This window comes from Varroa destructor, unplaced genomic scaffold, assembly GCF_002443255.2.
Source record: "Varroa destructor unplaced genomic scaffold, Vdes_3.0 BEIS01000003.1, whole genome shotgun sequence".
Lineage (NCBI taxonomy): Eukaryota > Metazoa > Arthropoda > Arachnida > Mesostigmata > Varroidae > Varroa > Varroa destructor.
In genome coordinates, this window is record NW_019211456.1 from 34,913,336 (window position 1) to 34,930,296 (window position 16,961).

The window sequence follows — 16,961 nt, forward strand, 5'->3', positions numbered from 1 at the left end:
GGTTAGTTAGAATGACTATGTAAAAAAAACAGAAAGAAAAAAGAAACAGAAAGCGATAGAATAAGGATTTTACTTCTCTATTGACCTGGACGCCCGGAAAAGAAAATGTTCTGAGGTCTGAGCTTTTTCAAATGCTGCTCCAAAATATCTGAAACAGCATACCTAACAAAGAGAAAACTGAATCCATTTAATATGGTTTCAATTAAACGAGTGGTGATGTTTTAGTTCTATGAAGTCCATATAAATAAGAATGCTCAATGTTCACACAACTCCGTCGTATCTTGTTCATCAAATAGCCGGGCCTGATATTTGGTTTTCACCGTGGGGCACAATGATAACATTATCTCCAACAAGGAGCTAATGAGTTGAGTTGTCCAAGTAACCTTCCTCACGTTGGATATACTTGTACAGGTAAATTAGCCCAAGCGGATGACGACTGCAACTGTGGTTATATCGCGTCTGGCGTTGTCGACCATTCGGTGGACTGGATTTGAAAAGTCCAACGTATAGCGACTAATCGATTGCGACTGGGTCACAGCTTTCACGGGTTTTACGAGTGATATAGAAGTACTTGCTTGCCTCCCAAATATTTGAAGATTTATCAAATCTCTTTATCATTCTTTACGTTGGCAAAAGCTCTTTTTCCATAAGTTGTTACTGAATTTTCATCATACACTGCGGACAAACGTGCCAACGACCTACCGTAATACCGTTAACAGCTGCTTGTATTTTCAACGGAAACTTTCCTTGAATTGAATCCCCATTTTTCAGCTTGGCAACGCTGTTGCCAACTTTTTTTTGCGCTTGTAAGGTTTCGTTCCGAAAATGCTTACTCTTAACGTCTAGCATTGCAATATCCGCCATGGATGGTACATTTTCATCGACCTTTTAGCGAATTCTTTTCCTAGTTTTCCTATCGCTGACGCTTCGTCAATGTTAATACCAAAAAAGTCCTCAAAGGCTAACTCAAGCTCTTCTAAAGGTGCGATCATAGTTACCAAAAGGTTCTCGGCAATCCTTCCATCATGGATTCGAATCAGGTCAAAGGTAAGCCGTTCTGAGTGACACGATGGACCCCACCCAAGGAAGGCAAAGTCAAGCGCAACTACCGTTTTTTACGACATGCACACTTGTTTATCGTTAGACTAGCGACAACGTTTTTGATTGCTAGAGAGCAGAGTTCTAGGGCCAATCGCTTTATGGTAAGCTCATACTTAAGGCCCACTTCCTGTTGAACTCCCTCACGTGCCGAGAGTACTTGTCCACCTTTGTGTGTCAGGAGCGACCGTAGGAAGGGATCAGAAGCCTTGCGATGAGTTAATCCTAAGACGGTCACACACTTTCCGACAATTTCCTCAAAGTTTCGGACTGACTCGCTGCTTTGTCCGCATGGTGCACTTCATGTTTCTACAATCCTTTCCTTCTTGCCCTTACCAAACCGTGTTGTACCATCAGTCTTCACACATCACATCCTTCCCCTGCAGTGCTCTATCGCTGCTCTCACTGTATAAGCTAGGACACTGCTTGTTACTGTTGCCTTTATCGCTAGGCGTTGTGAACTTTGGATGAACGCCAAAAAGGCAAAAACCTTCTGCACAAGGGTTGCAAGATCTGAACAGAACCTCCGTAATCGTACGAGTATGTGAGCCGTAAAGGCTACGTTATCCATAATATCCACCTAAAATATTGAATGGAAACAGACCCCTTTTGACTGCGCTGTCTATCTTTCACATGCCCAATAGAAGTTGATATTCCCTAAGGGCGTGAAATTTGAAATCCATCAGCGAATCGATAGCGAGCGAGGGCGAGGCACGGCCGATGAAGGAGCGGTTGCTATTGCCGCCGGTTGGAAAAAAGAAAGAGCATTCGGCCATAATGAAATAGGAACAATGCGAGAATTAAATTGACATTATTTCACGGACTAAGATCTTATTAAACGTAATATTATTTGCAAGCGTAGGAGATGGGTTTCGTCACAGGGTTTATATTAGATAAGAAGATGAAGAAGAGTAAACAATGAAGTTATTTTTCATTGAACCTTTAAAAAATTGTCAATTCCAAATAACTAATTTAAGGCTTCATAGGATGTATGAACAAATCATTTGTGGAAAGAACATGGCCTACTCAAATAAATTATTACAATGACTAATGTGTAGCCGCCCAGGGTAAGTATATCTCTTATACTAGGCTTGATATCTGTGACTAGTGTTTTCAGTTTAGATGTCCATCGTGTGCCGAATCAGAAATAACAAAGGGAGCGACACTTTGGACGGTACTACTGCTTCTTGTATAATTTTTGCTAGATATCAAAAACAGATAATCGGCTGCAAAGATTCACCAATTTAGAACCAAGTGTTATAATCATAAGTGCCACTATTTCCCTGAAAAAGGTAGATCCCACAAAGTAGATCCCAAAAGGCATCGTATGCTTAGTTTAGGTAATGTTAAATTTATTTGCCAGCCTTGTATTACCTCCTTCGTTTTTTACATGGCACCACGCCATTCCATCCCAAAGGCTTAACGGCGGTACCGGATGTAAAGCTCGAACCATTGAGGTAACGTCGAACTGTGGCGCTTACGTCAATGGCCGGCAACGATTTGATTGTTGCAGTAGCGAACCACTGAAGACCCAAAAATATCCAGCTGCTTAAAACGGTACTCAAGACATCATTACATGTAAGGTGTTTTTATATTAGCTTATGGCATTATTGATCAGACATACGATACGGTTTTAGAGTGCTGGTAGCAGTGACTGTATAATAGGGGCAAAGTGAGGGATGATTTTACAATCTGTAGTCCAGAGACAGAATGTGTACATAATTAATTTCCACTGGCATTGCTTTGGGGCGTAACACTATCATGACTCAAGTAATGGTCTAGCCACAATCGAAACGTTATAATAATTTCCGTAATAAAACTTCGTTTGACATATATGTACATGCTTCTAGAAGCAAGAAAGAAAATTTGGACAAAAGGCTCTAGATTCTGTACCAGAACATTCTTAGTACATGAGCACACGTCACCTGGCAGCTGGGCGGTGCTTCTTTACACAGCAATGGCATAGATGGACAGTTCTCTGGATGTAAAGAAGTGCACAATGGAAGCTCTTGCTCTAAACGGTCGCTCAGTTTCAATATGCCTACTAAGACTAACTGAATATTTGGTTTTACCTTTTTTTTTTTAACTAGACAAGCTCTATACAACATTACTCGATGAACCATAACTAGCGCTACGAGCAGATTAAAGATGGTTTTTCACCAGACATGCTGTTTATATGTACGCTTTACAAAAGCAACTTCACTATGAAGGTCATCCCATGCTACATAAATGACCGTTATATTATACAACGACGATGAAAATGCTAATTATATGCTAAATATCTAGTATTTAGATCTAGTTCTTTTGTTTCGACTAAAGCTACACTGGGAATCTAGTTATAGTAATATACCAGTTCGGTACCCTTATTCTTCGGATTCTTAGAACGGCGGGAAAGGTTATCAGGAATAGGGTAGCTTCTACGATCATTTATGGCAAAACAATCTATTAATAGTGCCTATGCAACGCCACTGGTCCATTTGGTAATTCAATGAATGGCCGGAAATGTCGCTAATTTTGAACAGAAGAAGACAAATTTCAAGCTATTTGTTCTATCCGAACTTGGACCATAAGATTTCGTATGAATCAGGCATGTCAGCAAATAATAATATGATCACTTTAGTTTTTGGACAATCATATAATTTTGTTAGTATAATATCTATAGTTTTTAGTACTCTGGTCCCTTCTACTTCATAGATTTCAGACTTTCTTCAACCTCAATCTGAGGTACTGTGTTTTTCGTATGAATTTTTAAAATAAAAAATTGCACGCTTGACGGCAGAAAAAACAAAAAAAAAAGTTTCATGGAGGTCTTCTAGGGTTTCAGCATTTGCGCCGATATAGTAAAACTGCGCAGTGCGGTAATTATATATTTTGAGGTTAGTGGGAGCTGAGAAGCTCATAACTTAATCCAAGCAAAGAAAAAAAAAGCAGAATTTTCAACACAAAGCACGCTTTCTGTTGAGATCTGTCTGACGAGCATGAACACGTCTAGTGTGTATTTAGTACGCGCATCAGTTATACTACTAAGTAAATCAATAAAATTATCTAGGCACAAGCAAGTTTCCCTTCGTCATAACAGTTTAAAAGACTGTGTCTCGGATAGTTAAGCGTAATGACGACTATAGAACGTGCGTTTACATATTATTATTTTAATCAAATGCTTAATTTGTAATGAGTCCGATTTAGCCCCCTACTGATTATGTCGCGTCATGTTTGCAGTTGGCGTTCTCTTCTCATGCCACTCGGGAACTATGGCGTTCATTATTGATCTTCGTTTTGCGCACCTCGTACCAGTTTGAGCCTTCTAGCTGTTGAGGACCAAAAAATGAACTGGATGCCTATTTTTGTCGAGCCATAACCAGCAAGGTGATGAGAGCAGCCAAAAAATGTTTCGGTTGAGGTACAAAAATTCAGCGCTACAATTAAGCTGATCACTTAATAGTATATGGTATAATATCTTCATTATTCGGAAAATGATTTTCGTTATACACGATCATCACGGTCGTTCATTGTCTGAACGTTACCGCCTGCAATACAATCTAGCTGGAACGAAGAACCTTGCCCTGTCGTAAGACCCCATAGCAAATCGTGAGGAGCTCTCGTAAGTGACAACTAACTCACTTGTTTCCGTTGCCAGGGGTCACATTGGGCATTTTTCATCGAAATTCAACAATTGTACAAATGCAGTTAGCTTATCTAGAAAATATATTTACTTATTATAGAAATATTCATTATAGAATGAAAATTAGTCGGTTTTTTCCTCGGTTTCGCTTCGACACATCTGTACTATAATACAAGGAGGTGTCTAGCTATAATGTGCGCACTCCTGAATAATTAGATAAAGTATAGTCTATTCCAGAGTAAAGATGCCAACTCTTCACCTCTGTTAACACGGTTATGAATAATTGTAAATATTATTGTAATAAACTCAGTGACTAACATTATTATCTGTATTGTTTAGATGTTTACCCAATAATATCTCAGTGAGTGAGTGCTCAGTAAACATTAATGAAGAACGCACTTTGTTATTAAGATTTTTTTGTTTGTCGATTGTTAAGAAGCTTAGTTTTTATTGAATTGCTCCCTTATGTGTACCATGTCGTTATTTTTCTACGTTATAGGTTTCGATCTAACGAGTGTTCAGGGCAACTGCGGGTGCATTGCTACTAGTTACGTGTAGTGAAGAATGTCGATATTATTACGTACTAGTTTACGTACTATTAAATAAATACATTATTTTATGGAGACATAGAGTATCTATGGGTTTATTGTTTATTGCAAACAACACATGTGAATCGATAACGTACCCACCTGGTCTATGATACTTACAAGTGAGAAGGAAAACCCTATGTCTTACTTCCATATAACTGCCAAATAATTTATTCGGGTATATATCGTCAACATCGTCTATACTATTTGCTATAGTGGTCTCCGTACCAATCTTAGTGCTTCTCTTAGTTTTGCCATCGCTTCCGTAACTCCAGCGACTGATATATTACCCCATATATATGCGCTGTCTGTTTTACTACTTTTGCATTTACCACCTCGTCGTTATGTCGCTATCCACGTTTTGTTGGCTCGTGAAGTAATAATCGCTTAATAAAATTCGTGCCAACATTATATATAAATTGTATTGTAAGGAATATGTTCTTAACCTCTTGAGGATGCTGCCAGGAGTCAGTTGTAGCCCTTAGCATAATCCACCTCATTTCAGCACCTCGTCAAGTTCTCATTGTTTTCCGTGCCATTGGAGCTCCTCACTTAAGTATTATCCTGCATTCATTTGCCATCAACTTGTTTCGTTGTAAGGCGCAACGTACGCCTCTGTTGAACATTGTTCCGGTACATTGTCATCGTTCCTTCTTCGTAGGTCCATGTGATTCACGAACGTAAAAATAGCTATCATCAACAAGATTGTTATCGATTCGACCTCGATACGTACGTGTTAAAAAACTGAAGCTTCTTCAACTTTTTCAGGTGAAGGAATTTGTTTAGCAAATGCGGAGCTCGAACTGTTTGAACGTACGTGCTGCTATTCTGTCTGCTAGGTTGTTCTCGTACGCGAAGCAATCAGTAAACCTCCATTGTAGATTAGTATTATACTTGATGATGACCACGGTTGTCTAATCTTCATGTTTGTAATATAGAGATGCGATGTAAGTATTATCAACTTTCCCCATGATGAGAGGACGCCACACTCCAATACTACCACAAATCATGTGTAATACCATCATATAGTGTGATATTAGTAATAACATAATTATAGAATTAATATACTCTTCAGGGCACATAAATCTTATAAAATAATATAGCAAGCAATAAAAATAATTAGGTGGAGAGATATGGTACAGCCATTGTAGAAGTAAAATAAGTAAATGTATGTGCTGTGTATCGACTAGAGGTTTGTCGGAGCAGTTGGCTGACTTTCGCGGTGTATCAAAAAGAATATCTTTTATCGGTAATAACAACGGGCCGTCTGCCTGTGCTCATCGTGCAGCAAACTATAATCCAATCTATTTGCTTCAAAAACTAGTACTTCGCTGTGCAAATCCACTCTGCCGCCATGCATTAGGGTCTCTTGCGTCCGCCTTTAAGGCGCTACAGAAACAAGATATGTTCCATTTCTATTGTCTATGCTGTATTCTTTCCTTGGCTTCTTTGCTTGTATCCAGCGTTCTGGCCTTGTCGCTTCCCCGAACTGTCATCATCCCCGAATTCGGTTGACCTAACAGAATTCTTTTCGCTCCTGCCCAACGCTACTTCGCATTGCGTATCCGTACATCTATATCATACGATATAATCGATAAACGATCTAGGTGTGTACGTGTCGAACCCGATAGATTCAGCTGTAAAGATAAGGGCACAGGGTAGCTGCAGACGGCACCTTTCGCAGTTCCCGCGATTTTTCTAGGTCGATTTCAATAAATTTAAATATTCATTAGGCAAATATTGACAGAACCCATTAGCAAAGCCACCCTGTTCTAATTTATCTGTGATCGGGTTGGGCAACGATCTAACAGTTGCCAATCAATTCGATGTGGAGAAATCTGCACTTTAATCAGACGACAGCCGCGACATACGTGCGGTACGAATGGCTCGGCTTCCGGTCGGATAATCAGTGGGATAAAACGAGACTTAAATTGAAAGGAAACCCTTCTATATGCGTTTGCCTATTTGATTTGCTCGAACACCTATAGCGTTACCGAAAGACTAATGCAACGTATTTATTTAACGCAGTTCTCTACTTCGTTCTTCTCTTCAGTTGTTAACAACGTATATTTTAGGAAGCCTTCTTTCTTTAATGTCGCTCGATTGTTTCTCAGATAGATACACGCTTACATATATTGTCCCTGTCAAACCGCAACGAAATTCACATGGAATTAATAATCGCCCTTTTTTCTTTTAGATTTTTATCGTTAGCATTGCTATTACTACTGTTATTATTACTAACTAGTACAGTATTATATTATTCTATCTGAAGACTGATGCACGTGCAGCTTCTTCATCGAAGCGTATTTGAGCGCTGAAGTCTTAATGCGCTATCCAAGATCGTACAGAGGTATATTAAAGTAATATCATCATGATTACGCCTATGATACTATACTGGGCGAACGTATCGAATTCAATAGCTTTGCACGCAAATTCAGTCAGCAACTATAAAAATAATGCTCCAATTCAGTCTGTAGGTAGAACACGGCTTTTCGTATGTGCAAATCTGATAAAGCGTTCCAAAATTACCATGCGTATCACCGCTTCAAGGTGCTCGTCCTAGAAATTCGGCACTATTCGACCTGAAGGCCTTGTTGCTGGACAACTGTACTAATTCTTACAGCAATGGATTTGCCATTCGACTATATAGATTATCGTCAAGCTTATCTGCCAAATGTCGGCACCACGAAGACGAAGCCATGAATAGTCAGGTACTTAGTAAATCATTAAGTCATTTTTTGTCTTCCTGCCCATCGTTCCCAATCTTACTGGGTATTTGCCCATGAAGAACTGTATAGTTACCGCCATAATCCTATTATTAACTTGAGGGGTCACAGGGTTCAGGTAGCTGCATAGTTTCTGTATTGGACATCTTTGAGTTGATCTTGAAGTTTCTGAGCTCGGAGACATCGTTGTAGATAACTCGTTGGTTTCCTAATTTTCGCCTCCATTCAGAGAAGCCACGTGATCATGCCCATTGATTTCGATCCCCGTCGAATGACCGTTTCCCATACCGTTCTCTAGAAAATTGAACGAAATACAACAATACGAAAAATCGTGCACACATCAGTTGAGATACTAACATCCGGGGTCACGGCACCGCAGTATTGCCGTAGGTACTTTTGCTTTGTACAAAGACTTTTTGGGTGCTCTGCAAAACAGCTTTCAGGTCCCGCAGTGTTATATTTCGTATGGAGACGTATGGAGAATCATGTTGTGCGAAACGCATATTGTTTTCGGACTTACCTACACATACGTATAGACCTTCAGTACCTTTTATAAATATAGATGTATTCACAAGAAATCAGCTTTTCGCCAAGTCAATTATCGTACTGTATATTACCTGAACGAAAGTGAACTGGGAAAAGGTAAATTCAGAAAAAAATGCTGTAGCGTCTTCTGTCCAGGCGCAGATGTTGGTCGTGCGACCCTGTTATACCTACGCCTTTGTTTTGTGCGTTGCTTTCCTAGGCTAAATTAGTGTCTCAGTATTTCGTGCAGGACAAGAAAGCCATCATGCATCATGCAGTGAGTGAATATTGATAATCACAATGATACAAGTCTCATTTAGGTACGTCTATTCAAAAGTAATCGTTGATGCGTCTGCTAAATCTAGAACTATGCAATGTCAAAGGTAAACAGGACAGGAAGATATACTCAGGAAATACGTTAGCTTATCATAGATGTCTTCAACCGTTGCACGAAACACAGACTCTAACATGCTAGATGTTAATAGATACAATTATTTGGTTAATAGATATGTTTGACACTAGTAAAGTTGCCCATGTCAGCTGACGTCTCGTGGTTTTTAAGTTGGCCCTCAACCAGGGCAAATGATGGCTGTGTGGGAAACAGCGATAATGATTACGATATTAGCCGATCAATTTGTCGATCTGGTACATTATTTGTTCGTCGGAAGCGTCGTGCACGTATGTCGGTGGCGCTCCGTTAGCTCTGGGTATGCCTGTGGTAATAGGACAAACTGGTATGCTCCAATAAAGCTATGGTCATAAACATGCTTTACAGTATGTATATACATTTTTTGTCTATTAGAAACTAGGAGAACGAGACTACAAAGTAAATCACTTCTCAATGCAAAAATCCATTGACCTAGACAATACAAGTAGTTAATAGCAGGCAGCTTGATAGCGTTATATCATGCTAAAAATTCCCCTCCGTTTACAAATTTCAAAAAAACCAGAAGGGGGGTTTCATAAGAGAAAACAAAATATGAAACTTGTTCATTATATTTACTTGCTTAGATTGTTGAGCGCTGATCTGAAAAATCTTCCACAATATCTACCTATTAGTGACAGACAAATATTAAATCAATAGCTAGTTAGGGAAGCGTATGTTTATGCACATTTAGCTATATATTTTAACAACGGTGCCGACCACTATTTTCAAGCTAACGACGCAAAAGCCATTTCATGTACGTATTTACGCTAGCACAGACACACGCAGACGTACACGTACATATACAACAAATGGCAGAGCTGTAAAGTTCTACATGCAAAATGGTTTCGTCGAATGAAATTAGCTTTTTTTTTTTTTTTTTTTATCTCAGAACAGCAATGCTAGAAGATTAACACTAACACCACCGACGTTAAATGTAAAACACCACGACATAAAAAAAAGCGAGGTTAAATGAATAGCAATAACTCGCTACGGTGATTATTTTATCTTTTGCAATAGACTTACTTTCGCACGTGCCGCTGGGCAGTGAGTTGGTGAAAGTGGGTGCTTCCAGCTCCTCGTGCCGAGTTGGCTTAACGTGCATCTGCTGCTTGTAATGATTGATGATGTCTTGGTCGGCTGGGCAGCTCTGCGTGAATGCGTCAAGTGCGTACATTTGACCCATATAACGCCAAAGAGCGCTAAATTCACGCGGGATCTCAAAGTCAAAGAAGTATTTGCCTACGTGAACGAAAGGAATACATCATGAGTCAAATACTGGTTACTCTATAAGAAAAACAAAAGCATATACAGGGTAAAAGTAAATATCAAAGTAGCAATTTAGCAAATATTCGCAAATATTCTAGCCGTCTTTATAAAGCCTGAATGCAACATTCACCTCGTGCTAATCAATCCATATTTATGGGTAACTATATTAAAAGAAGGATGCTTAAACTACTTTTAGTTTTACTTCAGCCTTCACATAATCTTTACTGTCGCATGATGATAACAGCTACTCGAATAGCCTGTACCAGCTTCAGTTAATATTTTACCCGCAATGCGTATGTGTTGAAGCTTCGGCATTAGTTCGCAGTCGAAGCAACACATGGAGTCTCCTGTTAGGAAACGGTCGCCTCTGTCCTCGAGATGCTGGTTGATATTTGTGAGCTCCTTGAGAAGGTTATTCCTAGAAGCTTCATCCTTTTTAGCTAAAGCCAACTTAAACTTGGAATAGAGGTTCTCAATCACAAGAAGCGTCTCGCTGTCCTGCACGAATAAGTTATGACCGCCAGGCACGTTCTTCATGATGTAACGTTCAATCTTTTCATTTTCAAGTACGGCCTGGCCATTGTCAATTAGAATTGGCGGCGGGGTGGAATCGAAGTTCGAGCGGAAATCTGGCGGGGGACGGAGCATATCAACTGTAGTTACCTGCAAAAAAACAAAAATAGGCTTGCTTCTTTATGTATTGATTATTCTTATGTTTGGTCTTTGTATAATATGTGAAATCAGTCATAGTATCGTATTGTCGTTAAGAATACGTTCGTGTCACGTGGTATCAACACGCTGACCTCTTTGGGGAATACTGTTTCATCGCATACATATATGGCATCAATAGGACGCAAAGAAAACACCGCCTTTCCTATGTTAGATTATTGGAAAATATACAAACATGCAGGTGTATGATATACAGCCGCTAATAGTATAAAAAATGTTAAAATAGAACATCAAGGAAGAGGGTCATATCATCGATGTCTGATTTGATCCTCCCTTCCCGTTCCAGGACAAAGTCGCGTGGAAACTAATCAGTGTGTAAAAGCTTGTTGCCCCATCCACTTGTGAGGAGGAATCATACATTCTGCTAATACATTCATCCAAAAGGCACTGGTAACTGCGCTCAGCCATTCATAGATGTGAAATATCTATCTATTAGATATGTATGTACTGTATATACAGAATGAGGCAAGAGTCTCTTCAGTCTTGGAAAAGATCACTTAGCAGTTTGAATGTCTTCACTCTATCATATCTTCTAAAACAGTAAGAGGCTGAAATTTCGAAAATGTTTTTTATTTTAGTAAAAATGCCATGAAGGCTCTCAAACTGTCAAGCTACCTTGCCCCATTATATATGTATGTATATATACGCTCATATGTAACAATATCTTCCAGTAGTTCTGTTACAGTCTATCTGGAGTTTCGTCCCTCTCCGATATAACAACTGAACATGGATGACACTGTGTAAACTCCCACACATCCATCAGCAAGATAAACATATCTCGCGAGTTCGAGCGCTCACCGAGTCTCGCGATAGATTGTGATAAAATGTATGCGTGTGTCACTCAACCGCCAGACTAAAAAAACAGCCACCGGGTGCCGGCCGCAGTGGAAAGTCTGGTGCAGAGTTGTAATAAAATAATGCCCGAGACACTATGAGCATCGCGTTGCATCCCGTAGAACACCTTTCCGAGTCGCGGTCTAGAGAACTTCCGCTGTCTGTTACCCACAAAAAGCAAATGTATATAGTGAGGGTTGAAGTACTTAAATTCAATCTAACTGCTGACGTATCAACTACGCCAAACATTAGCGCAGTATCGTATCAAACCAGACCCACTAATCTCTCCGATGGTGAATAAATAAGAAAAAAAATACATACTGCTTATGTGTAGTCAATCTAAAAGAAATACACATAGGAGAAATAGGACTTCTTGTCCAGTATCTACAGCGAGTCCACTACTTACCCTGCCAGTTTACAGGATACACTCAGTAGTTTTCAGAGTAACCTTTGAATATGGTTGCTGAGGGACGTTTCACAGGCCAAGTCGTGGTCGAACGACAAATGTTTGTTCACTTCCTATCTGAAGTTTTCATCAAAATTTCGATGAGTATAATTAAGCCTAAATCCCGTCGTGTTTCTTATACGCATCACGTTGTTACAAAGAAAGACTTACGCATTCCTAAACTTTCGAAATTTATATGATATATACCTGGTTTGTAACCTTATTCATAATTAGATATTCTGCACATCTCGAGATTCGGTAAATCACGCACAAAGAAACACGCTGTCTGCGCGTATCAACGGGCCACCAAATCAGCCTGATGCCGCCATAAAGATTCAAGCGACGATGTAGAACCATATGTACTAGCTACCTAGAGTTCGCCTATTGTGTGTCCGCCACCTGATCGGTCCTTCGTGATAGCGCGGCCTTCTAACGCCGTTGACGCTATATTCGCAATGCATTTCGTCCTGCTCGTTGTCGATCCGTGTTCAGTGCTAGACAGCAGTCACTTGTATAGGCATAGTCAGTATGAAGTTCCCCTCTACGTGGTGGTAAAGTCAGGCAGGTAGCGTTATTGTACTGAATCACATTGCTTCAATACATACCATCTCATGCGATCAATGTACTGGAGCCTAATGCCAGGCTGATGGGCAGGTTGAAGTTTGCCCATCCCAATCCTATCATTGTCAACGGGGCGACGCGAAAATTGCATTCGGCTGAACCTTAATCGTGCCGAGCTGTTGACAAACCTGACGGAAACGTTCCGCTGTTGACAGGTAAAGCTTCGTTGTATCGCAGACAAGCCACGATCTACCGAACAATACACAAGCAGCCTTGACATAGCAGAAAGCAATATTCACGTCCATCTGGTATCGCCGGTATTGATATTTCTATGCAGGTGACGGCAAAGATTAACGTTCTCGTTAAACGTCCCCGCGCGCAGAGCAGCGCGCTCCCGGGTGTTTGACAACTTCTTTGGTCTTCCAGTGCACAAGAATGATTACATTATGTAAATTATGGTCAGCTAAGTTTTAATGGAAGGTAGTATTTTGGGCGCGATGCATTTCCTGTTATTGCTACAACCTCATCATCATTTATACCACTGTGCCATGCTTGCATTACAACTTTATCAGATCAAATAGCGTAGATATCGGGGATTTTTGTCATACACAAACATTGGCTAGTCGGCGTTACTTCTTAGTTATGTAGGTAATAAGTAAATGTAGTCGCCAATGTATGAATAAAAGTTACTTTCAAGCTAACCTATTTTTTACAATTGTTATTAACATATTTATTGGTACCAAACGTTGGAAACCAGTGAAAATCTAAGGTATCATCCGATAGGATGTCCTGCGACTGCTACAGGCTATCATATGGCATAGTATTCATCCATTCGAACACTGCAAATAATTCATTCTACGTTGACAAGCGGCCATTGAGTGCTTTCTAGGTAAGTTTTGCATAATGTTTAACATTGAAAGCATAAGTTGGTGCATTATAAGACTATATATTGTTATGCCACAAATGTACCGGTTAATGTGACTTAACGCAAGGCTAAAGTTTCCAAAAGTTTTATACAATACCTCGTCACCTGCCCGCTACATCGCTTACTGAAAAAACGAAAAAAAACGCGATATACTGAAAACAATTTTCATAGTAAGATGGATAAATAAATATAGTGGTATGTTCGTGTATGGGGGAAAACTCTTATTATCCTCTTTGTCGCCTATTGGTACCAAATAAGTTTTTAAGACAACATGCAATGGCAAAAAATAATGCGCCAGTTCTGGAAATTGGACCATTATCAACTATCATCCAATCTCTCTGCGTTCGATAAACCTCCCATCGAGATTAAAAACTTCCCTCTTTTGACTGCGTCACTTCCATGCGGGTTCTAAAAATCCTATAAGGACTTGCATAACACAAACCGGAATATCCTCTATAGAGTTGAGATTTAAAGGGCTCAAAAATTTATCAAAACGGTTTAAAAAGTCATTTTTGGCAACACAGAACAGAAGAGGTCGTTTTAGGATGGAGAATATTAATTGCAGCCCCAACAGTTAGACCTGTTGAGATTACCTTCGCCTTTTTGTACCCTTTTAAACTCCTTGGCCTTTGCATTTTTCATGCTTTCGACCTGCTAACAAACCAGATTTAATTTTCATTTGAATCTTTTCTATATATATATATATATATATATATATATATATATATATATAGTAATAAATATATTGGGATTTATTTATGTATAGTTGAGTAACTCTAACGAATTCACACATGCTAATATGGCTTGACGCACGATTACTATCAAATAGTTGCAGATTAAAGAAAGAATTTATAAATGACTAGTTAGCGTCTTGATTGAGGGTGTAGTCACAGTGAACGGTCATGTAAATATGACAGTCAACAATGACGGTGCTAATACATGCAAGAGGTTTCGTCCTTTGCAAACGATGCGTAAACCCACACACGTGAAAAAAACATCATGAATCTTCCTAAGCAGCAGCATGAACTTCATCGATCGTCAACGAAGATCAACTATCGAGCGCAAGGGAGCAACGTGACCATTCATGCCATAACAACATAAGTTAATCTCTGTATCAGTTAATTATATTCTAACTAATTAAAGTGCATTATATGTAGAATTTTCTTGAGATAATTAGTATTTCTTATTATCATCGGCAAAACTGGTGATGGCATTGAGCTCTGATACGATATTATGTGTCCTTAGAAAACAGATCCACATACTTCATATGTAATCTAAACAGCCAATACATCTTTGTACTGTGAACGTAAATTATATATTTTTAGAACAAAAAAATAACTTCTGGCCAAGTGGTAGGGGCAGCTTTTCATTTAATCCTATTGTCATCTTGGATCTTTTATTAATCATGATCCAGTCTATGATACAAGTGAGCTAAGTGGTGTTCTAGTACGTAGCGGATCTGTTATTCCTAAGCCAAAAAACAAAGATATAGAATAAAAATGATTACTCTATTACGGCAAATCCATATCCATTTCCCAGCTGGCAGATATGATGCTTACTTTGTACCGACAGAATGTCGTTGACTTTAAAGATTATGGCATTCACAGTAGAAATCGCAAGTAACCGCATTACTATCAAGGCTTTAACGTTTCGCTAAGGACATGTTAAGTATGACCAGTATTAGAATAACCCCTACTTGATTTATTACCACGACTCAAATATGGCCAGGTACAATGCATAAGACTATGAACGGCTAGCAGAACTCCAACCGAGGTATTAGAAAATTCCAAACGTCGATAAGGCACCGTGACTCAGAAACTGAGTTTACCCACATAATGAATGTAGCCCTAATCGGGTCTAAGCGCGTCAATAGATGAACATTCTCCTGTACGTTTTATCAATAGATGTAACATACAGGAGAGCCAATGTAAACATGATGTAGTTCAAGAAAGTATGTAAATATGATTTTACCTTAAGTGAGATTGTCTTGAGTTCAGCTAGTAGGTAAAGATCCATGAAGTATTCCTGACAAAAGAGGCAGGCTCCTTTGCGACGTCCGTCGATTGTCGATGCCTGAAATGATTGGTAATCATAAAAGTTAGTTACGTACTTGGATAGGTACGCTTATTCTCTAAGTAGCAAAAGCACCGTATGATTAAAACTTTAAAAGTATTGCAGCTATAAAAAATGTACGGCATAGGCAGTAGTAGTTGCTACTGACGAAAAATCTAGGATAGGCCTTCAATTCCTTCGATTCCTAATTATCATAGCTAAATGCCGAGATACATTCAATTATCAAATGCCACTGGAATAGAGAAGCACTCTACACTCAGGACATAGTGTACTCAATTCGCTTAGACTCTTGGACCTAACGAGCTACAAACATTCTCAACCACCTTTTGACCTTCATCCTTCGTCCTGTACAAATATTCTCTTCATCTAACAGTAGATTATCGCTTAGCTGGATTAGATACGTTTTTTTCAATGTTCAAATAGCACGTTTGGTAAAATTATTTTTTCTCCGCTCATATATATATATATATATATATATATATATATATATATATATATTTCGGTCCAGACAGGCTGAATGAAGGACAATTTAAGATGAGCGGCATATGCTGCATTCCGACTACGACTACGTTCACGGGCCATAAGCTTCTGTCATTGTGTTTCTTGATGTTCATATTGGTGCCAACAGGGTCACGGTAACATTGTTTCATTTTTAATTATTATGACTTTTTAGGGAAATGGATCAGACAGCAGTTTCCATACACATACCGTTATGGTCCACTCAGAGTATCAGAAGTTGGCTGCGTAGCACCGCCCGGATCTCGTCTACAAACATCGGCGGAATGAATGACTGCAGCTCTAAAATTCGGCAACACTGGACGGTTAACCGCAATTTGTGGGGTAATAAGAGGGTACATTTTGTGCTGTTTTTTAATGGTGGCATTAGTTTACCCCGGCTGCTGCACGCATAGTTCGTGATGCACGCATTGAGACTTCTAGAGGCTACTTTACGTAGATGTGTCTACTGGTAAGGATTTAGGTGGGAAAACGGCTCGAAAGTGCCGTAACACAAACGCAACCGACCCCCCCATCATTAGCTGGAACAGAGTTGTTAGCTTATTTGGCCTCCTGCTTTGCACGTTGCTATGGTATGGCCCAAACGACATGAAAAAATGTGTGTTATTTTTTATGCATAAATCTATA

At 39.4% G+C, this 16,961-nt stretch overlaps 1 protein-coding gene across 1 annotated transcript in view; it reads right to left on the reverse strand.

Annotated features, from left to right (window-relative positions):
- Positions 1 to 5,451: 5,451 nt before the first annotated feature.
- Clic (chloride intracellular channel protein 5) overlaps positions 5,452 to 16,961 on the reverse strand; it is a 54,413-nt gene continuing 42,903 nt past the window's right edge. The window contains exons 2-5 of the mRNA XM_022796814.2: positions 15,717 to 15,818; positions 10,536 to 10,914; positions 10,009 to 10,224; positions 5,452 to 8,327 (exon numbers count right to left, since the gene is read on the reverse strand). Coding sequence (XP_022652549.1) covers positions 8,242 to 8,327; positions 10,009 to 10,224; positions 10,536 to 10,914; positions 15,717 to 15,818 — 783 coding nt within the window. The 3' untranslated portion in view covers positions 5,452 to 8,241. The remainder of the gene's footprint in view (positions 8,328 to 10,008; positions 10,225 to 10,535; positions 10,915 to 15,716; positions 15,819 to 16,961) is intronic.